We start from the raw sequence: 23779 nt of genomic DNA on the forward strand, positions 1-23779 counted from the left end.
CAAAATTTTGGATTATCAGTCTACCTTGCATTGAAAATCTGCTTGCTTTGATCAAACGTACATAATAACTAAATGCGCCAAGCATGAACTTCATGCTCGAGAATATAGAATATCAGCGCCCCGTGATATTGTAACAAACTGATATTCACGTTTGAGCAGTGAAAATCAATAAAAAAAATTATGTTGTGGTTTAGCATCTATTGCGTTCAGCTGTTGGACATAAGATTTTTCTTTTCATTAACTGCATTTAAAATTGTTTTTTTCCTGAAGTGAATATCACCTTCTTGATTTGAAAATCACTTTCTTCTGTTCTATTTTCGCGATATATTGAACTTGTATACTATGATGAAAATCACTGTGCAGTTGAACATTCGAAACTCAGAGGCATAAAAAACAATGTATGCTGAGAAAAAAGATTTTCTGTTTTGTTTGAAATTCGGTGATAATTCAAGGCCCTGGTTCTGGATCACTGCTGAGCGTTAGCGGTAGTAACCTTTTTGCCTTCGACAACTTATGATCGTAAATCAGCGATGCTCACTTGAGTGAATGACTTTTCCATCCTTGGTTACTGTTGGCTAAAATCAATCGCTTGGCTGCTTGGTTCATACTTCGTTGGACAGTTGAAATCCTATCTGGTGAATCGAAAACTACATATCAAGTTTGGTTCGTTTCGCTCCCACAGCTTTACTAGAAATTCCGGAGTACCACAGGGAAGCAACCTGGAACCCCTGGTTTGCTTACTTCTACCTCATGCTTGTCAACTTGTGCACGCCAATGAACTCACGATATTTATCATCGTTAAATCAACCGAAGATTGTTGGGAGTTGCAGTGGTTTGTGAAGCCATGCGAGTACTGGTGTTAGTGGAAATAGCTGCTAATTAGTGCACAGAAATGTTATGTTCCACACGATTTCCCAACCTCAACGCAAATCTTTAAGTGTCAGGAAACATTGACATTGACATGGAAAAAATCAATACAAAAAATACATTTCGGCAAGAGTAGAACGTTCAGGATTCAGGATTCGCTGAAGAAGATTTATGTTATTGTTTCGTTTCATCGTTAGTTGCACCTCTTCGATTTAAGTCCGGAAGTGGAGTACGGCAAATTTTACATCACATACTTTGACAGTTCCTAATATGATTTCTGTAGTGCGGTAGAACTTCAAAACCTTTTACTACTGTGAAACAAATAACGGTGTTCTTTATAACCAAGTAGTTGAAATCTTTTTCTTATTTGCATTAATACTCTTTTCACACGATAACTAAAAACTATTAATATTTGGCAGGGCAGTCTTCAGAGAAATTTATCAAAACTGTGGTTTGATGTTATCCCGACGTTTCGACACTATGTTGGTGTCTTTTCAAAGGGGTAATATTATTTAGTCGTTTGTTCTTTGTTGGCTAAACGATATTACCTCTTGAAAAAGTCACCAATAAAGTGTCGAAACGTTGGGAAAACATCAAACCTCAGACTTGATGAATTTCTCTGAAGACTGTCCTGCCAAATATTAATAGTTACAATCGAATCCAGTCGATAAAAAAGACAAGATAACTAAAAACTGTTGAACATTTGAGCTTTCAGAAAACCCGGTAAAAAATGGCGATGAACAGAAGACGAATAAGGTGGTGAAATGGTGATAAAAAGACAACAAAAATACGGAAAGACACAATACGGAAATAAGATAAAAAAGTCGAAAACACCCCAAAACAGCAACAACAAACACACGACAAAGAGCATTAAAAACTTAAGAAAACATACAAAAAACAACGATGAAAAGAAAATGAATATACGACAAACCGCTAGAAGCAAACGGTGAAAAGGAAACAAATTACAACATTTTTGACGTCCTTACAACAAAAAGGACAGTGAAAAAATAGCAAAAAGTGACAAAGGCTACAAAAACGGTGAAACGATGATAAAAGAGGATGAAAAGATGACAAAAAAACGAAGAAAACAAAACAAAATGGTAGCAAAAAGACGCCAAAACCGCAACAACAAAAAATAACAAAATACCACCAGAAAAGCGACAAAAAATGACGAAAACAAGTCAAAAAACGACGACAAACGATGGAAAAACGGTGAATAGATGGCAAAAAGATCAGGATCGGAACTACAAAAAAAATGCACCAAAGGAATGAAAAAAGACAACGAAAGAGCGTGGAGAAGACAACAATAACATGACGAGTAGACGACCAAAGAAAGATGACGAAAAAGTAATTACAAGTAACTAGGTGAAACAAGGGGGTTCCGTAACCGCAAGGTTACCGAGTCTGCTTTGACAAGTTTGGTCGTGGGTTCGAATCTTAGTAGAATCAAGCCATTCGATGTCAAGTGATTTTAGCATGGGATTATTCTCAGGCCCTTCCACCTCACTTACTTTTCCTTCATGCTGAATTCTAAATTTACCCACTCTTGATAGTGCATAAGTCCTTCCTATGGTTCAGTGTATTGGTCAGAGGTACGAACGAATCCTCGGGCGGCTATAATATGGGATAGTACTGGCAGTGAGGAATAAGTGGGTAAAGTAGATCAAGCTTTGAAGGAAGGGTAAACCCCACAATACACACAAGCACGCATAAAATTTGATAAGCATATCGCTCATTCAATAGCGATTATAGCAAAAAGAAATGCAGTGCAGGTCATACAGCAAACACCCGGGCGATATCACACTAGATCAACTATACTGGTCGCAGTGATGAGTCCGCACAGGAAAAAAAACTAGGTGAAAAGGCGAAAGACACCAACAATATTACAAAAAGAGGCCAAGAAAATGCCGAACAAACGACAAAAATAGCAAAAATACTATAAAACACGACGAAAAGATTATGAATAAATGCGAAAAAGGCGATGTGACGATAAAAAAAACAGTAAAACTGTAACAAAAAATGATGAAAAAGACTACAAATGGAATTAAAAACCGCCATCAAAGGCAACTAAAGCATCACAAAAAACGATAAAAAATAAGAGGCAAATCCCTAACAAGTGACAAACAGATTATGTAAAGATGCCGGAAAGGCAGATGTTAAAAAGAACAAAAAACGACTAACAGACGCTAAAAAGCCGACAAAAGAACGGCGAGAAGACGAGACCAAAAGACAACCCAGTACACATATTAGAAAAGACGAGAAATTAAAGATGAACAAACTAAACAACGAAAACTGAAAGATGAAAGACGGAAAAACAATGACGAAAGAGCAAGAATGTCGAATGTGTATCGGCAGCAGATCACACAGCAACAGTAATTGTACGCATGCGTCAGTGGAGTAAAGCCCCAAACACAATGCATACGGATTTTACTACGTTGCGGCAATTTGACAGTTTTGTTTTCTGGGTTTTCTGTCAAATTTCCGCAACGTAGTAAAATCCGTATGCATTGTGTCTGGGCCTTAAGCGTTGGAGATGCTATGGTTCTCATACTGACTCGCGTACGGGTGGGCATCGTTTGTTTCTCACTCGATACGCAACATTGATTGAAATATCTTTCATTTGGTATTAATAAAATCTGTTCAATGGTTCAAAAGTAATGAATTTTCAAAGAAAGAAATATTGGCAAAAATGACGATTTTTGTAACCACTCCAACTAAGAAACCGGTTCTTCGTAATCGGGCATTCCTTAGGTCCAGCCACTATGGAAAATTTCAGTTGACGAATGGCAGATAAGGCGTCTTTTTTGGAAAGGGAGGAAGTGTCTAATGCGAAGAATGACCAGAAAATTTCGAAATAGACTAAAAATATATTGTGTACAACACAATGGCAGGTGAGGCTCGCACCCACGCTCTTTTGGTTGGTAGTCGGATGCTTTACTCAGTTTCAGTGGCAGATTAGGTAGTCTAATACAGTAGACTCTCGGAAAAGTTAACTCTCTGAAAAGTTAATTGTTCAGAAAAGTTAAGCGAATATCAGCTCTCATGCAGCGCTCTAAAAAGTTAATTTTTGCCTTAACTTTTCTGAGAGTTTGAATTTATTGGTTGTCCAAGCGTTCGTGCACACACGTGAGTTTACCTTCTATCTTTATTTCTCATTTTTCTGTCGCCTCAGTTTATTGTCGGCTTTCTACAGTTTCATACAGAGTCGCATCATAACTGGGATTAAATCAAACTTTTGTACCGGACAGTCGCAACAATAGTTCAATACAAGCACATAGTTACTTCAGGATTATTGATAACATACTGGAAAAGCGCAAACTCACATGAATTTTTATTAGAAAAGCATTTGAAATTTTTATTGGAAAAGCATTTGCAATTGATTTGCAAAAGCATTGGAAATTTTTATTGGAAAAGCGCAAACTCAGATGAATTTTATGTGCAAAAGAAGGAACAGCAAGGAACTAAAAATAAGCGCGAACATTATCAAAACGTAGTCGCAGAAAAAACAAAAGTAAACTAGTGTAACCGATTATTTTAAACTTGCTGAAAGGAACTAAATATTATTTCATAAAGATCTTGCTACATATTTCTTTACATTACAACTTCCAAATACTTAAAAATGTGTATCCTATATCCCGGCATGCATTTTTCGCCTTTGTATTTATTATTTTCAATGATTTTTAGGACTACTCGGAAAAGTTAATAGTTCGGAAAAGTTAACCGACTCATTCCCCAATCGATTAACTTTTCCGAGAGTCCACTGTACCTAGTTTTGTTTTATTCTCCCTATTCTATCATTCCCGTATACGCACCATACACTCCTATGCGACGATATTATTTTTGTATGACTGTTCTTTCTTACTACCACCGAGAGGATAGAAGCTGATATATCTGAAGTTGCTAGCGTCACTAGGCATAAATTTTATTGTAGAAATTATAGATTGATCACTGGCAAACAGTAAACGTATATCGCGATATTACCGACAATCAAGAATGTGTTTAATGGTTTAACTCATTAGGACCCAACGTCATACTTTTAATACGTCTATGAAGTTTAGATCAAAGAGACCGTAATTTAACAAAAAATCAGGGAAATACGTTTTCTGCAGAATCTATATTTTAAATTTTTATAAGTAGATTCAATAATTATACAATGTGCTTATTGATTGATTGAGAAGAATTGAAGATGCTCTCAAGAGTATCTACTTTTAAGGATCTTGGGATACTGTTGGACTCTCGCATGCCCTATGGAGATCATTACTCACTAATTGTCACAAAAATCGAACAGAAATCTTGGCTTTATCACAAGAATCGGAAAGGAGTTTACTGATCCATACTGTCTGAGAGCACTGTTTTACTGTCTTGTACAATCGGTTTTAGAAACGTCAGCGATAATTTGGAGCCCCTATGCAGATATTTGGGTTGAAAGAATTGAGGTGGTACAGTCTAGGTTTCTACGATATGCTCTGAAACCCAGTAGAACTTCCTTCTTACGTGGAACGTTGTCGTTTGCTTAATATGGAAACGCTTGCCCAAAGACGTGACATGACCAGAGCCCCTACAAGGAGCTTACGATCGTGGGACTTTATAAGGCTTGACTTTCAATTTCGGAATATCCAGTTTAGTTCAAAATATAAGTTTCAGGCGAACAACCAACAATAATGTGACGTCGTTGAAAAACAGTGTGAATAACAGAGGACCCATGTTACTGCCTTGTGGGACACCGGAATGATTGGTAAACCTTAGTAGAACAGCATTTGTTGAGTTTTACAAGCAGAACTCTATCGCGCAAGTATGAATTCAGCCATACAGTAAAGTTCTGTGATGCTTCGAAATTTTCTTCAACAATATGCCTCTAGATGGTCTATCCGATCGAACATCGCTTTTAAATCGGTATAGATTGCATAAACTTGAGCCTGCTGTTCCGCGTGTGCAATGCATGTACACGTAAAATCCAGAATATTCGTGCAAACAGATCGGCCGGGCATAAATCCGTGCTGATTACTAGAGATATAGCTCTTAGTTCTGGATAATACAAAGGTGCTCACAATTATTTCGACGAGCAATTTAGCAATTTAGCGTGACTTCATAAAACTCAATAGGTTGATTTGTTGAATACAGCAATTAGAACAACGTACTTAGAAGTAGTAAAAATACCCAATGATAGAATCATTTTGTTGAAATAATGGTATGCAAAGTAAAAACAAGCCTTGCGTAATGTTGGCTGCTAATCGGCAGTAAAAACTAAAATTCTCTTTTACGCCAATTACATCATTTTTCTTCCGCTTCATATCGTACTAAAGTTTGTTTACATTGCTCGTTTGGTTCCGCCCGTTCGGTTCTTCTGGTACGTGCCCCTCCTGGCGCGACTATATAAACATTAGATAGACTGTGATCTTATCGTATCATCCGTGCGAAATTGATCCGTGCTGCCTCATGAAATGACCCAGCCAAGGCAATCATATTTATAGGCGTACAGTTCATAAAATCGCGCAAATGTTGAACTCGAAAAAAATTATTGTTAGAATCTTTTTGGAGCACACCATCGAACGGAGTCACGCACAACAACAATATATTGATCGAGGAGCAGATCTGGTTTAATGACGACAGATAACCCTGGGTTACTTCGTCCGTTCTCTTGTTATAGTTTCTCTAATTATCCCAGACTTTTATCACTATGCTGGATTTTCGTGCTTTGCAGCGGACTCTGGCGTTCTGCTGGCTTACCGTAAAGTGGTGTTTTGCCGTGCTATTTTCGTATGTAGATACGAATGTTGTTCATTACCGAATTCGAAGGACCTCTCGTCGTGTACAGAGCTATACATTTGATCGGCATTAGGCCCATTTTTAAAAGATGGCTCTGGCTCTGTTATGAATGTTTCAAAGAACAGGGTTGATTCCAAGGAGATTAGGTAACAGTCGATAACCTCCGCCTGCACCGCTTTGTAATGCTTTTTGTTTCATGGAAAAATCTTGTTTACTTTTCTATGAAAATATCGAACTTCGCGCTAACTAAGCGCCATTTGCCATATCGCAGGCAAACGCAAGAAGAGTTTACTGAATCATTGGGAGTGACGTAAAAAAGCGGTTTATGTTCGATTGACATCCATGGGAATGGGGCTCTAAAGCAAGGCAATGGAATGCCGTATGAACGTATGAAACTGAAAGGCGTTGAAAGGAGATCATCCACTTGCAGAAGCAGATGCTACAAAGCCAACAAAGGAAGGCACTTTTTTGTGTCAGATTGTGACTGAAGATGAGAAATAAATATTCTATGACAACCCCAAGCAGAAAAGAATACTATACGATATGCCCGGTCAATAAATGCTATCGACCTCAAGAGCAGCATCAAAGCCGAATATTCATGGTTCGAACGTTATGCTAGGTACTTTGTTGATGATAAAAACTGACGATCCCATTACGGGCGTTCGGCCCAAACTAGCATCAATTGATTCATTGGCGTTATGCTTTGTGAGAAATAATGCTCGGCCCCATGCTGTCTCAAAAGACGTGAAAAAGTTTTTGGAAGTCGCTCAAAGTACAAATTTTACTGCATCTGCCGTATTCTTTGGATATGACTTCTTCTGATCACGGTCACTCACGGGTCACGGGTTGTTCAGAAAAACAAAGCAAAGCCTTGATGCTACATTCCGTTTTCGGAATTCGAACTTCTGTTTTACCTTTGTTATACTTCAATAAAGGTTTAGGGGTTGGTCGAAAACTAGAGATTGGTCGAAAATTAGAGATTGGTCGAAAAATACGAAGTTGTTCGGAGGCCCTGAGGACCGAGTCACATATTCCAAGCGATAAGGATCGACAAACTGAGCAACGTCTCTGGGTGTGTATGTATGTGATGTATGTGTCCCTGTCGTATCTTTCTCGGGGATGGAAGAATCGATTCGTCCACTATTATGTAGATTGTAAAGCTTGCTTCAGATAGTATTGGAACAAAAACGATTGCGTGTATTTCAGTTATTTATTATTGAATTCAAGATCTTTTCTACGAATGTAGTATTTTCTTCATACTTTTAAGAAAAAATACGGATAAAATTATTCGGTAATATGGCTCATTAGGCGGCGTACACTTCGCACTTCGTCCATCATTTTGGCTTATTTTTATTCTACCAGATCTTCATCTGATTGATGTCTTTGACAACGTTTCCCTTTGCCTTGAGCCTCCTCTTCATGATTGCCCAGTATTTCTCAATCAATAGGGCGGAACTGGGGGCATTTGGGTGGGTTAAGGTCTTTCGGAACAAACTGAACCCATTTCTCCGCATACCATTCTTAAACGACTTTGCTGTAATGACAGCTTACCAAATCTGACCAAAACATCACGGGATGGTAGTGGGATCGAATGAACGGCAAAATTCGTTTTTGGAGGCACTCCTTTTGGTACAGTTCCGACGTCGTTCACCCTTATTCGGCGAGTCACGTGACTCAATACGCAATCGCCACGGCGAGTCGAATTGACTGTTGTCACCTAGGTAACAAACCCTTGTCACCTAAGTGACAAACCGTGTTACCCAGGTGACAAAGCGAGTCACCTAGGTGATAATCTTATTTGTGTCTTATTTGTAACGAAAACTTTCGTTTCTCTGCTACAGGTGCAAATGCCCTGCCAAATCATATGTTTTCGTGCAAATTTGTCGGCAAAAACAAATTTAAACTTGCTTGGAACATCCCCCTGAGCCGTTGCTAAGTAAAATTTTTGACCAGGCATTTGCCCGAAGTCAGCCTTGACATAGGTTTCATCGTCCATCAGAAGACACCCGTCGAGCATGGTTAGCACCCGGTCGTATAGCATTCGAGCACGGATTTTGGCCACACTATTCTGTTTTATGGTTCGACTTGGCTGTTTGCTAGCTCGATACGACTTGATTCCTTCCCGGAGTCGAATTCTCCTCACGGTACTATGAGCAGCACCGAATTTTCTGGCCAAATCACGGTCCGACAAATTAGGATTCCGGTCGACAGTTCCACTCCGATGATTAGCTTGAGGCTTCCGAATCGACGTTAATCTTTCCTTATACCGTTTGATAACGCGTCAACCGGTATTTCTGGGCAATTTCAGCTGTTTTGCAAGCCTAGATGTAGACCACAATAGATTTTCCTAATAATTGTGCACAATTTTTTCCCTTTTTTTGGTTTTCATGTTGTTTGTTTACAGAATACAGTCGTTTTGCGGAATGTCAAAAATACATAGGTGAAGATAATAAAATGTCCGACACGTGGGTGCCAACAACGTCCAAATCCGTCCACCAAGAGCGTCACAATATGAGCAAAAGTTTGTTCCAATTCTAAATGAAGCAAGCATTAGATCACTATTGAACTTTTTTGCGGACCGACGTTCCATTCATTAAATGTGAAAATTACGTAACCTGATTTCCTCCGAAACCGTGAAACCGATTTCAACAATTTTAGTATCACACTAGAAGACCCGGCGCGCGTTGCTACGCCGTTCTAAAAAGGGGGTACATGCATAATCCTAAAGATTTGATTAATTGTAATCTTGCAACCAAGAGCTTTCTTTTTGACAACCCAAGATATTCCTAAATCATGCCGCAAATTTCTTATCCAACGCATCAGCATTTGTGACTCGAGCAGCAAGTCCAACGTAACGATTTGGGTTTTATTACCGACCCTTAAAATGGTAATGTTGGCAAAATCGTAATAAAATATCAGTGCAGTGCAGGAATCTCAAAAATTTTTGCCTCCAGTAACGCCCAAATTCATTTGCTTGATTAATAGTCGAGTTATGGGGAAATTTGTGTTTTATTTGTATGGGAGCCCCCCCCCCCTCTTAGAAGAAGGAGGTTTCTCAATCTACCATAGAAAAAAAATTCCACCTCCAAAAACCTTCACATGTCAAATTTGGTTCCATTTGCTTGATTAGTTTCCGAGTCATAGAGAAATTTGTGTTTCATTTGTATGGGAGCCCCCCCTTCTAGCGGGAGAGGGTCTCAAACAACAATAGAATAAAATCCTGTCTCTTGAAACCCCTACATGCCAAATTTGGTTCCATTTGCTTGATTAGTTCCCAAGTTATAATTGTGTTTCATTTGTATGGGAGCCCCCCATTCTAGAAGAAGAGGGGTTTCAAACAACCAAAGAAAAAATCCTGTCTCTTGAAACCCCCGCATGCCAAATTTGGTTCAATTTGCTTGATTAATAGTCAAGTTATGAGGAAATTTTTGTTTTATTTGTATGGAAGCCCCCCCTCCTAAAGGAAGGAGAGGTCTTAATCTACCATAGAAAAAATATCTGCCTCCGAAAACCTTCACATGCCAAATTTGGTTCCATTTGCTTGATTAGTTCCCGAGTTATGAAGAAATTTGTGTTGCATTTGTATGGGAGCCCCCCCTTCTAGAGGGAGGAGGGGTCTCAAACCATGCTAACAACATTCCTCACATCAAACGCAATATGTATGTCAAGTTTCATCAAAATCCGTCGAGCGGTTTGCGAGTCTATACCGGACACACGAACAGCATTTCATTTTTATATATATAGAAGATGAAAGCTCTTGCTGCCGCAAAAGTTTTGAAAGAATTTTATTAAAAACAATCAAGCAGCTCAAAAGTTTGCTTGAAAATGTAATTTTTCAATGGGTCACTTAGTCAAACATTTCTCGGAGATGGCCAAACCGATTTATGCGCTACTAGGCTAGTCTGAAAAGTATAGCTTTAGTATCAAACGAGAGGGCGGCTTAACGCTCTGAATATATCTGTTAATTTAGGTAAGAGATGGTATTATCAATTAAAAGCTATTTAAGGAGATATGAGCAGTCATTGACTTTTTGAATTTCGGAAATAGTTTTTGGTTGTAAACGGAAAGCACTATTTTTAAACATGTATTCACCGCATTCGTCTTACCAATCTGAACACAGAGAATAATTTTACATGAGCAAAACGTCAACCTAAAAACTGCTTTTGAAAAAAACTGTTTTGCTCACAAAATCAATGACGACTCATTTCTTGTTAATGATAATTTGATAATATTATTTAAGAAAACTTTACAGGTAAGAATCAAACGGTGCACAGCGGGTCCAAACCTCAAATACGCGATAATTTAGTATAACGTAAAGAATGCGCAATTTTTCATGGCTTTTTCTTTGGGCCAGTTTATTAATCAAATACAGCGCTCTTTACCCACATAATTTTTGTTTTTTTAATGCGTCCAAACAAACATACATTCTGTTCCAGAGCGTCGACCCTATAATGGAATCGAGGAATTTCCCCCGTGATCATTACCGATCTCTGCCCCTTTGCAATCTCAGACTAGCACTGTGTTCTAGAAGTAACTCTTCAAGGTCTTGCACAGGTAGCCAAAGACTCTCGTTCTTTACAGTAATGATGGCCTCCCAGGATTTTTGACATCGATCGTTATCACAGTGCAATATCGAACCCCCCTTTTCCACTACAACATACGGATGGTGTCGACCGTTGACCCGCCTTTACGAAAATCAAGTTGGATCTTAGACAGACCGTGTGCGGTCTCCGTAAATTTCGTCGGTCTATTGAGGATAATCGTATCTAAAAATTTCCCGAGTGTATCTGGCAGACAGATTGGTCTGCACGATGCCGGATCTTCAGGGGGGTTTCTCGGCTTCGGTAGTAAAACTAGCCTCTGTGTCTTCCGCATGTCCGGGAAAGTGACCTTTGTCCATACATTTCTGTAGCACCGTTCTGATTACGTCTGGTAATGATTGAATGGTGGCCTTTTAGAGCTAGATTAATAATCCCGTCGTGGTCTGGTGCTTTCTTTTCCTTTAGTTTCCTTTTGCCGCTGCTACATATTCCTCGTTGGAGATTTGTACCCTATCGACGTTCACGTATGGTGTAGGTAGGTGATCACAGCGTTTTTAATTTTGGACTGACAAAATGAGGAAACTGACAAAATCGAGAAAAAAATTTTCGATTTTTTTTTCAAAATTCAAGACTTAAGACCTTGCAATATCGAAGATTTTTACAATTAAAATTAAATTTTAAACGTCAATTGGTCAACCGGAGGCTAAATGAACCGGGCACAGCACACTGATCCAGAACCTTTTTGGTGCGCATTAGATTTGGTCAGGAACCCTTGGTTTTAGGTTTATCGAACCTTTGGAAGAGTTTTTTAAAATTAAAAGTTCTATCGTCCAGTGGAATTCAAATTTTGATTAATCCCCCTAAAAGTGCAATAAACAATTTATTTTTCTTCAGTTGCAATATAACACATTGATGCGTTCTGCAAAGTTTTATAGCATATTATTACAAAAAATTTTGCTGAAGACAGTAACCTTCTATCTCTTCAGCAAAGATAGAAAAATCCTATTTCTCATAAATGAAAAATTGTTAAAATCAGTTTTTCTATTTTAGTTATTTTTTTTGTTGTTGTATGACTTTTTCATGTTTCACAAAGTTGTACAAATAGTAAAAATACACAATATTGCTGAATATAGTATACCTCTATCTTTGCTTGTTTAGGAAATATAGAACCTGTACTATAAAAATACTCTAATTTTGACCCCAAATTACTCGCAAGAAGGCATCATTTTATTTAAAAACTCGCCTCAGAGAATCAGAATACTTTCAAGTAGGCTGAAAAGTATTATAAATCATGTTTAAAAGCACAAAAGTTAAACAAAATTTATTGGCTGACAAAATCGGGATAAAAAGTTGATGAAATCGGGGGTAGACAAAATCGGGAGCTGACAAAATCGGAACATTACTGTATTTTTCAATATTGAAACATTTTTGTTTGTTCGAATTAATAATAATACAGTGGTATTCCGATTATATCTACACCTGGTTTAATCTACACCCGAATTTAGGTACCCCCGATTTTGTCTACCATTTAGACCCGGTTTTATCTACCTTTTTTTAAATTGACATTTCGGCATGAAAATTTGGAAGATTTCATGAATTTATTTATGCATAATAGGGAATATTTCTCTGTATTTTATAGTTTACTATATGGCATCTGTGGTATGTAATTATACACAGACTGGGTAAAATAATGCTGAAGTCAAATACGCAATGTAACTTCCATTTATTTTGTTACGCATATTTTTAACATTTTATAATGATCCTTTGTGATATTTTTCTATACCGTAACGCCAACGGGCACACCCCGTTTCCGCTAGGAACTATGATTGTCACCTTTGTTTCCTTAAAAATTCTTATCTTTTGAACCATTGAACCGATTTTAATAATTTTATTACCAAATAAAAGGAATTTTAATGAGCTTTTCAGAAAAAAACAATACACTGACGTTCAAAGTTTTTTATGATTGCAAAAACATTTTTGTAGGAGCCTTGAATCACACACAGAACCTGAAAATTAAGGAATAAAGATGCAAAAATGCAACGAACTCGCATGGCGTTTTATTTTACAAAACAAAAACCATGCGTCTCCATTGTATTCTCGATACTTTATGAAAACTTAGAATTTCTTTGGTGCATGGAAACATAAAAAGTTAATGTTTTCAATGTTTTTGCGATAATGAAAAAAGTTTGCGCTCTAGGCAAATATTTTGTTCTGAAAAGCTCATTAAAATACTTTCCATTTGGTATTAACGTCATTGAAATGGGTTCAATGGATCAACAGTTATGAATTTTTAAAGAAAAAAAAAGGTGTAAAAAATGGTTTTGGGACCACACTGACTCAGAAAAGAGAACCATAAGTACCAAATAAAAATACGGATCTCAAATTTACTGCAAAGGAATAAGTACATAAAATTTGAATAAAATCGGAGCAATTTTGAATTTCGATATGTCTTTTCATAATATTGCTGAGTTGACATGCATTATGGCTAATGGTTGATATGAATAAAATTAGTCCTAAGCGCAAAATTACGCTAAAATGATACACAACTGAAGAAAATGGTCAGCATTAACAATATTTTTCTTTCATTTAAATTATTTTGGAGCAATTTATTTTTACCCAAATTTGTCTACTTTCCAAATATATCTACCAAAAATGTTCGGTTGGGTAGATAAAATTTGTAAACCACTGTATATACTACCTACTTGTCTAACTTAAAACTTAAAGTCTTAACCTAATGAATTCAAAACTGGTATTATTTTATGTACTGAGTGGGAACACCTCTCTTCGTATTTTAGCATGTATGGATCAAACTTAGTTTGCATAGTATCCAGCGCAGCGAGCTCATCCACTTCGCTAGTTCTCGTTCAGGGGGGCAGGTTCAGGACCATCTTTAGGTATTTATGGTGTAGCTTCAGCTTGTGTGTCCTAGCACAGCCCGACCAGACCGGGACCGCGTACTCTATCGCTGGGTACATGATTTATTTGTAGACAGCCAGCCGATTCTTCAGACTCAGTTTGGATGTTCTGCATATCATCGGGTACAAGGACCGGATTAGCATGCTACATTTGTTGATAATTTTATTAAAATAAGACCTAAAGATCAGCTGTCTGTCTAGCTGTCCGAGATAGTCGACTTCATGGGATCACTGTATGATGGAGTCGCAGAACCGGACCCTTACGTTCATTGATTCCCTTAGTCGCATTGATCACGATTTTCCAGCTCGTAAAATATTCTGTCAGAGTATCCAGACCTCACTGAAGCTTGCATGTGGGGACACGTATGACACGACGTTCTTACATGATTGCTATGTCGTTCGCAAACTGAGACAATATCCCACCCTCCGGGAGGGGAGGTATGTCAGATGTATACATGTTATTCAAAATGGGCCCCAGGATAATTCCTTGAGGCACACCTTCTTAAACGTTTGCGAACAGACACTATTCAGAGATAGCCGGAACGCTCTGCCCGACAGAAAGCCTCTGATGATCTTGATATAAGATTAGTTCGTATAATTGGGATCTCTGGTCACCGCCGAAAACAATACGACAAAGGAGATTCAACGACGCATTCAAGCTGGAAGTCGAGCCTACTTTTCCTTCTGCAAGGTGCTTCGATCAAGGAACATACACCGCCGCACAAAGCTGACGATGTACAAAACGCTAATCAGACCTGTAGTGCTCTACGGGCTTGAAGCAGTAACTTTGCTTACGGAAGACATACATGCAGTTGCCGTATTTGAACGAAAGGTGTTGCGGGATAATTTTAACGGAGTACAAACGGATAGCGGAGAGTGGCGCAGACGTAAGAACCGCGTATTGCAGGCACTACTTACTCGACTTCCGTGTATCGAGACGCGCAACGAATTGGCCCAGGACCGAGTGCAGTGGAGTGAAATTCCTGAGCAAGAGTCACTCCGGCTCTCGGTTGGTAGAAGAAGTAGAAGTCATATGGTTGGTACCATCCTTTTTTCTGCAGAGCAGGCACCTTGGTTGCTTCGTGCAGTCTCTTGCAATGTGCCCCTTTTCGTCGCATTTTATACGCAGATCAGTTCTGTCAGGCCCTTTCCAGTCTCTCGCCCAATGACCGAAGCACATACATTTGAAGCATCTCTTCATTTGCTTCGTAACTCGAGGAGTGGTTCTCAGGGAGCACACTGACCAGCCAACTCTTATTTTGTCCACCTCCAACAAATTGTTTGCATCGTATCGATGCAGTCTGCATACCACTATGTGTTCTACGCGTCCTGATGATAATTGGGGTGTGCGCCTGTTTCATATCACTCTCCCCTCACTTCTCGAAAAAAATTTGCGCATGTGTGCAGTTTTGTCCATAGCTTCGACAATCAGGGCATTGCCCTTATATTTGTCCCGACAACGCTTGGGCTTTTCCTTCGTTTTGTCCTTTTTATTTGTTGCCTCCCTCTTGTTGCACCTTTTCCCTATTCTGGTTTCCGACAGTACGTTACCCGCTGGAAAACGAGAAAACTGAGGAAAACTGAGAGACAATATACCAGCACCATCGGACAAATAGCATCATAATTTTAGGGGAATAGATCTCGGGACCAAGTATGTATGCTTTTGAAACTGCAACACCAAAATGCTTTTGATTGTACGTGTTTTAACTATCGCAGCTCGCCGCTGACGACCTTCACCTTATCTTAGCTAGCTGCTGGTGGTTTCTACTTTCACCAAAAATCATAAAACGGACTATTTTCTTGCAAGAGTTATGATTTTATATTTTGTTTTTTTTTCAGAAGAATTATGGAGGATTTTATTATGAATAACTTTGCTCGTTCAACGCTCCATCGGCCGTATCTGTTATGATAGGCTGAATTCAAAATCGTAACTTCATCTAAATAAAACTGCGTACTTTCCAGCATATTCAGTCGACATACTGCAGACATGCTCTTTGCTTGTAACTGTTCCCAATTTGTTTTGAGTTTTACCTATTTCTTAAACAATGGGGCTCATTACTTTTCTCCTAGAAAACCATGATGCTTTGGGAAAAAGTATGCTTGTTTACAAGAATCTAGCCAATGTTTTAAAGGCAATTTGCAAGAAAAAATAAAATTATAGATTTTTTATTGCAAAAACTGTTCTTTGTTTTTTTTACATGTACACCTTAAGGTACGCTTTCAAAACGTATCGTTTCATATTGATAGAGCTGCTGTTCTACTTTCAACAAAGTTGAAACAACCAAACAAACTAAACGAGAATTCCCGGGCAGTCCGTGATGAAGGCATAAATGCTCCTGAGTAAACAAATGCTTCAATTGCTGACTTCTAGCGAATAAAAGCTCGACCTCGTAAAGTAGGCTCAACAGACAGAGACGGTCAGATGAAGGGTTTCCTTTATGATTTGCTATACTTTGTTTGTAAGATTGTGCTTTTCTATTCGGCATCGGATACCGACGATCGATCGAAGTGTGTTTCTTTTTCTTCATACAAAACCAGTTGCGCCCTAATCACGAAGTACGACTCCAAATTTATTCTCCAGCGTGGATGGATAGATGGACCAGCACCGAGACGAGGAATAACTGAGGAACAAATTAGCGCGCTAGGAAAAATTGAAATTGCCTATAATTCCTTACATCGACCCCAGTAGTTTAGGGTTCTCATCTGGCCAGGTAGCATAATTATCGTCTATGTACCTCATATAAATGTTTGCCCTCTGCACCATCGGAAATTATTCCCTCATGATACAGTGAACTGAACACGAACACGTTTTGATGGCTGCAAACGATAGTTAAAAATAATTTTCAATAACAAATTTGCGTTAAGTTTTCCGTAATTGATGGCGTTTCAGTCGGGGTTTGATTTAAGTACGACATTTTTCGCGATAGTTTTTCCCTTCACCGAGCAGGATTTCTTTTTCTAATTTTATTTTTTATTTTTTCTTATCTCATGGCACTTCTCATTAGTGTTTGCTGCAGTGACTGCCGAAGTTGTCACAACATCAATTATTCGTCAGTCAGTCGGTCAGAGTCAATACAGGCGAGCAAATCAGCCCAGAGAGACCATTCACGTATTACGTAACTCCCTTTATGGAGGAGAGGGAATGTGTATGTATGTTGCAAGTTGTAAGCTTTTTACTTTTTTACTTGCTTATATTTCCCAACTTTCGATTTTAGTTTTTTAAAGAAAATGTTGGACTAACTTTGAATACTTTGAAGGCATTTGACTTTTATTAAAGAACATGTGACTAAAGCTTAAGTTTCTTGTTGCATTGAACATAAGCAATGAATGATCCAGCTATCTGTTACTCGCCTTTGAAGAAACATTTGCTGAGATTTGTTGTTTTCAAGATGAGTAGGCGTGTCAATAGTGTACTCATCGCAGAGCACGCATGTCATTGTGCAAAATTTTACCGACAGCCGGCGCTACGTGCACGCGCGTGTGTGTCAGAGTATAAATGCTACTCACTGGCTCGAGTGTCAGTGTCAGCAGCGCAAGATTGAGCATATTTTGAAGTTGACATTGGAAAGAAAGAGTACAAAACAATCGAACAACGGCACCCGCCTCTAGTTCAATGTCTCGACGTCGACGTCGACGCTGCATTGGAATTAATTTGGAGTATTATTGACCCAATTAAAATCGATTGAAACAGCAATTTTACAATTAGCGGCCACTTTTCGGAGGAGCTCGAGTGGCAGTGCAGTGCAGCAGCGGTAGGCACTGATCAAGGTGAGCTCCGTAGCCACGGAATGAATAGACTGAAAGCAGAGAGCCCGCAATTGGAGAGCTCTCGTCATCGTTGGATGATGATGATACGGCTGTTGGAGGATGCAGGCAGAAAGGAGGGTGGAACATGACTTTCAGTTGAAATGGTAGCAATCAGCACTTACCTGGTCGAATCCTTGCAATGGTTGATTATTGCCGTTGCCATTGTTGCCCACGTTGCCACTGGAGCCAGTCCCGCTGCTCCCGCTAGCCGCCGTCTGCTCGCCGCTTTGACTCGTCGCTCCGCCGTTAATGGTTTCCGGGCCGTTCCGATTGCTACTCGTGCCACCCGCATCTCCGGTTCCCGGCCGAACCGCAGAAGGTGGCCGGTCTCTCGTCGCCGATACTCCATTCGCACTGCTGGATGTGCTGCCACCCGTACTACCGGACCCTCCGCCATTCACGGTCATCTCCGCCGCCGCCGAACCGGTCGTCACAAAATCGAAAAAATCCGTTTTTCCCAGATCTTCAGGCCGAAACGATTCACTTATGTCCATACCCGATGAAGTCATTATGCCATTCGAGATGATTTTCAACATAAATATGTTCGATTGCACTTTGGTTGCCACGAGAGAACACCCGACAAAAAAAAGGGAACGAAGAAGCAAACAAACAAGAAACAGAATCCTTCGCGAGAAGTTAAAAATATAACCTAACCAACGACGGTGATGGTCCAATTGCGTCGTCGTTCCATGTCCCGGACTAATGCGCGCAGTAACGGATTGAGATTGGCGAAAATTTAAACGTTTTTAAATTGCACCACCGAGGAGTTCCCGTGGGCCGGTTCGATTCGATGATGGGCTTATCGACTGGTTGAACGGTGCACCGAGCGGGTGCGATGGTGGTGATGGTGCTGTTACTGGTGGTGGTGGTGAAGGTGGTGGCAGGATCAATTTCGGCAGCCGAAGGGCAGTGATGCATTTTTCGTGGCAAGCTCAAGATGGTCGACCTGGTGCTAGTGCTGGTGGTGGTGGACGTGTGGTGGGGTGCTGCTGCTCAACTAACCGGTGAAAGACATTGCTGTAAATGAGAAAAAAAATAAAGAATTGAAAGTGTTGGTGAGTAAATGGAGCGATGATGTTACATTTTGGAAAGTGTTGGAGCAGAATTTAACAGATGAAAATTGTATGTTTGTTTTTTGATTACTAGATAATGAAATTAATGAAAAGTTTCAATGTCCTTCATATATGTTATTAGTAATCGCCTGTGTTTACTGTGATTTCGTCTTTTCCATTTTAGGCTCAAGAGCAAGTTGATGTTCGGAATGTAAGCATATTTGACAAGCTTTAAATTCGACACCGAATCCATCGTTATGCATGTTAGGGATGAATTCGTTCATAAGCAACAGTACAGTTGTTATTATACAGGGGAGTAAGGAATGTTGTATCGTTCAAGATAAGTTTGTTAAAACAACATCTCGTATGCTGTATCCATGTACTTGGGAACATGGTCCCAAAACACAGAGATCCTGTATCGAAATCTTATGTAAGTACTATTGCATAATACTTATGTCTCACAGTGGTCTAAAAGGGCAAAAAGCGGAACTTTTTTCCTAGTGTCTTTTGCTTTCATTTTATCATTTATGGTCTTCAGCACTTTTGTTCGTATCAATATCCCCCTTAATCTAAAACTGACAAAAGTTTCTGCTCGGAAACAGGCACGGAGGAAGCCTGCAAGTCGTAAGCGAAATACGTATCTGTCGTGAATAAAATATACATAGTAGAATTAAATTGGATAAGTTTTCTTCTTTCTTAATTTTGGGTTTCGTATTCTACTAAGACGCTCCAAAAATTTCAGTCTGACTAAAGTAAGTCATCGCTTACTATAATGAAAATAAAAAATTTACTTTTTTGTGTTAGGAAATATAAACATAGTTTCTTCAACAAAGTTGTAAATATTGTAAAAATAAGCAACTTTGCTGAAGAAATAAAATTTCTATCTTTATAGAGTGCTGAACTACAGGGTATATTCTTTAAAACTTCTTTAGAAAATGGTTTTTCATACTTAGCTTTTGTTAGTTGCATTTTACAAGAATACAATGTTCTACAGTTACAATTATACGATACAATTATCGAAGTTTTCAAAATACACGTTTTTGCAGAAGACTGCAAATCTCTTGGACCTTTACTTGCTAAGTTATCGCATATTCAAGCTTTAAATTTCCATAGCTTCACGAGCCCATGGGGTAAAATGGGGCAAGCGGATTTATGAAATCAGCGCTTCATCTTAAAGCTTAAGTCGAGTACTATAAACTTGTATGGGTTCCGCTTGGCCCCAACAACCCAAATGAGAGTAGGGCAAGCATACGTTTTATGTGTTTTTCGCGTTCGCTAAAGGCTCGATACACGTCAATTTTTTGTGTTAGTAGATAGGCACATGGTTTCTTCGGCAAAGCTATGGAAAATATAAAGGCAAATAACTTTGCTAAATGTTGGTTGCATTTTACAGGAAGTTGAAGGACTCAAAATACACGTTTCTGCAGAAGATTGCAAATCTCTAAGTCCTTTTCTTACAAAGTTATCGCTTTTGGCTCGTGAAGTTAAGGAAAAATAAAGCTTAAATAAGCTAAGCTAATAGGCCAAGCGGAACCCGTACAAGTTTATAATACTCGACTTAAGCTTTAAGATGAAGCGCTTATTTCATAAATCCGTTTGTCCCATTTTACCCCATGGACTCGTGAAGATATGGAAATTTAAAGCTTGAATATGTGATAACTCAGCAAGTAAAGGCCCAAGAGATTTGCGGTCTTCTGCAAAAACGTGTATTTTGAGAGCTTCGATAATTGCCTAGAACATTGCATTCTTGTAAAATGCATCTAACAAAAGCTAAATATGCAAAACCATTTTTTAACTAGTTTTAAAGAATATACCCTGTAGTTCAGCCATCGATAAACATAAAAATTTTATTTCTTCAGCAAAGTTGCTTGTTTTTACAATATTTACAACTTTGTCGAAGAAACTATGTCTATATTTCCTAACACAAAAAAGTTATTTTTTATTTTCATTATAGTAAGCGATGACTAACTTTTGACAGTTTTAGATTAAGATACGAACAAAAGTGCTGAAGACCATAAATGATAAAATTAAAGCAAAAGACACTAGGAAAAAGTTCCACTTTTCGCCCTTTTGGACTACTGTGCGTCTTGCCCTGATTCATCTTTGAAAAGTCATAAAATATTTCTACGGAGTTATGCTAAATGTATTTGTCGAATAGTCTCTTATAATTATGCCAACTTTTTTACGGCAAACGACGTTTCGCCAAACAGCAAAATGGACGGCGCCGCTTCTCATTGTATTGTAATTGTGATAAAGCGATGATAATTTCAAGTGCGTATTCATAGGAAAGCAAAGTTTTGTAAATTATAGCTAACGTCCATTAAGCCTGCCGTCCATCTATGCCTAATGTCTGTATGGCTAAAGTCCGAATGCCTAACGTTGCGCATCCGACAACAAATTAGACTTGACATTAGATTAGAATTTGTATATAAATTTGAACTCGGACTCGGACTTGTGCTTGTTCTCCAAGTTTGCATTTAAACTGGACTCAAATTTGAGCTTGAATTTACACTTTAAATTGCTATGAAATAGGACCCAAGATTGGCCATACTTATAATTGAAATCTGCCATCATTGAAATTTGATTTGAATTTAGAATTGGTCTTGAATTCGGACTTAAAATTCGAATTGAAATAAAACTTCAAATTGACATGATTTGAAATCCCACATGAATTTGATCTTGAAGTCGGAGCTAAAGCCTAGACCTGAAATTAGATACTAAGTATCATTTGAAATTAAACTGTTTTTTTTACTGAAAATTGAATTTCATATTTTTCTTGAAAACTGCACTTGAAATATTGAAGCTTGAGCTCGAAATAGCAATCTAGTTATTTGGTTACAGCGGACTGGAACTGGATTGAAATGGGAACTGAAATTAGACTTGGAATTAAACTTGTGATTATATTTAAAACTAGTTGAGCCCGAATCTTACGATCCGAAAATACGATAAAAACCTAGATTTTTGTTGTTTTTTCATTGTAGTTGTAAATTTCGGAAAAGGTGATTGTAGCAATATTGATTTTACAAGATTTCGCCAAAATTTCGCAAAAAATGCAATTAAAAATAGGGTATTTGTACCTACATGAGCCGTTGTTCACGGAATTCATTCTTTTCATGCCTCTATATAGAATTTCAATACGTATGGCTTAGATTTTCTGCGGTGGCCCAACCTGTACAACATGGCCCGACTATGACAACATTTTCTGTCTTCACGTAAATGCCTGCTACTTTATTTTTAAGCAACCAGTTCAAAACTTTTCGGAAATATACCTTATTCTTAGACCTTTGCAACAATGTATTTAGATTTCCAAAATTCTTTTTGAAACGAAAGTTATGAGCGAATTCCAAAACGGGGCCCAACCTCGACGGCACTCCCCTACGTTATTTTTTTCCATGCAAAAATCTGCGAAAAAAAGACAAAAACGAAAGAAAATCGTTTTGGACGATTTTCGGAAATTCCATTGTTCAAATTTCCATTTCTGTTTCGCGTTAGGAGCGTTAACTCAACTCGTACACTCATTTTTCGAGTTTTTCAGACTCTAGAGCCCACGGACAATTGATTTTATAAAAAATATACCCCATAACCTACAATTTATTATTTTGTCCCCCGATTATTCAAGCCAATTTCCAAGGGGGTGACAAAAACTTTAACAATAATTTGAAATGGCCTTATTATTTTCCGGCCAAAAACTTTCCAAAATATAGTCAAAATCGAAAGTTTTTTTTGCCGATTTTCTGAAATAACATTATTTTTACTTCCACTTTTGTTTCGTGTTAGAAGTGTAAACACTGTGTACACTCTTTTTTCGAGTTCTTTAGGCTATTTTATTAACCATAGATAATTGATTTACACGAAAAATTTTGCTCAAATTTAACAAATTTTTTTGCCTCGATTTTTAAAGCCAATTTTGCAGGGCGAGGGGACCAAAACTTTAAAAATTGTTTGCAATGGCCTAAGTCGTTTTGTGAAATTTTGCGACTTGGTCCGGTCTGATTTAATACCGACCATATGATATCGCGACAAGCAATCGAGTTGAGCAGTTGAATCGAGCGTTCAAGTAATGCAGTTGAATCAAGCAGTCCAGTCGAACAGTTTAATCGAGCAGTTGTGTCGAGTAGTCCAGTCGAGCAGTTGAGTCGAGTAGTCCAGTCGAACAGTTTAATGGAGCAGTTGAGTCGAGTAGTCGAGTCGAGCAGTTGAGTAGAGTAGTCGAGTCAAGTCGAGTAGTCCAGTTGAGCAGTGGAACCAAACAGTTGAATCGAGTAGTTGAGTCGAGCGTCGAATCGAACAGTTAAGCCAAGTAGTTGAGTCGAGCAGTCTAATCGAGCAGATGAATCAAGCTGTCGAGCAGTTCAACCGGCAGTTAAGTCGAGCAGTCCATTCGAACAGTTTAATCGAGCAGGTCAGTCGAGTAGTCCAGTCGAGCAGTTGAGTCGAGTAGTCCAGTCGAAAAGTTCAATCGAGCAGTTGAGTCGAGCGTCGAAATGAACAGTTAAGTCAAGCAGTTGAGTCGAACAGATGAATCAAGTTGTCCAGTCAAGCAGCCGAATCGAACAGTCCAGTCGAGCAGTTCAATCATGCAGTTAAGTCGAGCAGTCGGGTCGAGTAGTAAATCATGCAAATGTGTCAAGCTGTTGAATCGATTAGTTAAGTCGAGTAGTCCACTCGAGTAGTTAAATCGAGCTGTTAAGCAGAGCAGTCAAGTCAATCTGTGCAATCAAGCAGCTGAGTCGAGCAGTTGAATCGAACAGTTCAGTTAAGCTGTTCTGTCGAGCAATCAAATCAAGCAGTCTAATCGAGCAGTCCAGTCAAGAAGTCTAGTCAACCAGTT

The 23779-nt window shown here is 38.7% G+C and overlaps 1 protein-coding gene across 1 annotated transcript in view; it reads right to left on the bottom strand.

Annotated features, from left to right (window-relative positions):
- The window catches only part of LOC128739347 (zinc finger protein sens), a 66796-nt gene extending 48364 nt beyond the window's left edge, over positions 1–18432 (bottom strand). The window contains exon 1 of the mRNA XM_053834828.1: positions 18019–18432. Within this exon, the coding sequence (XP_053690803.1) occupies positions 18019–18432 (414 nt within the window). The remainder of the gene's footprint in view (positions 1–18018) is intronic.
- Positions 18433–23779: the final 5347 nt, after the last annotated feature.

Source organism: Sabethes cyaneus, chromosome 3, assembly GCF_943734655.1.
Source record: "Sabethes cyaneus chromosome 3, idSabCyanKW18_F2, whole genome shotgun sequence".
Lineage (NCBI taxonomy): Eukaryota > Metazoa > Arthropoda > Insecta > Diptera > Culicidae > Sabethes > Sabethes cyaneus.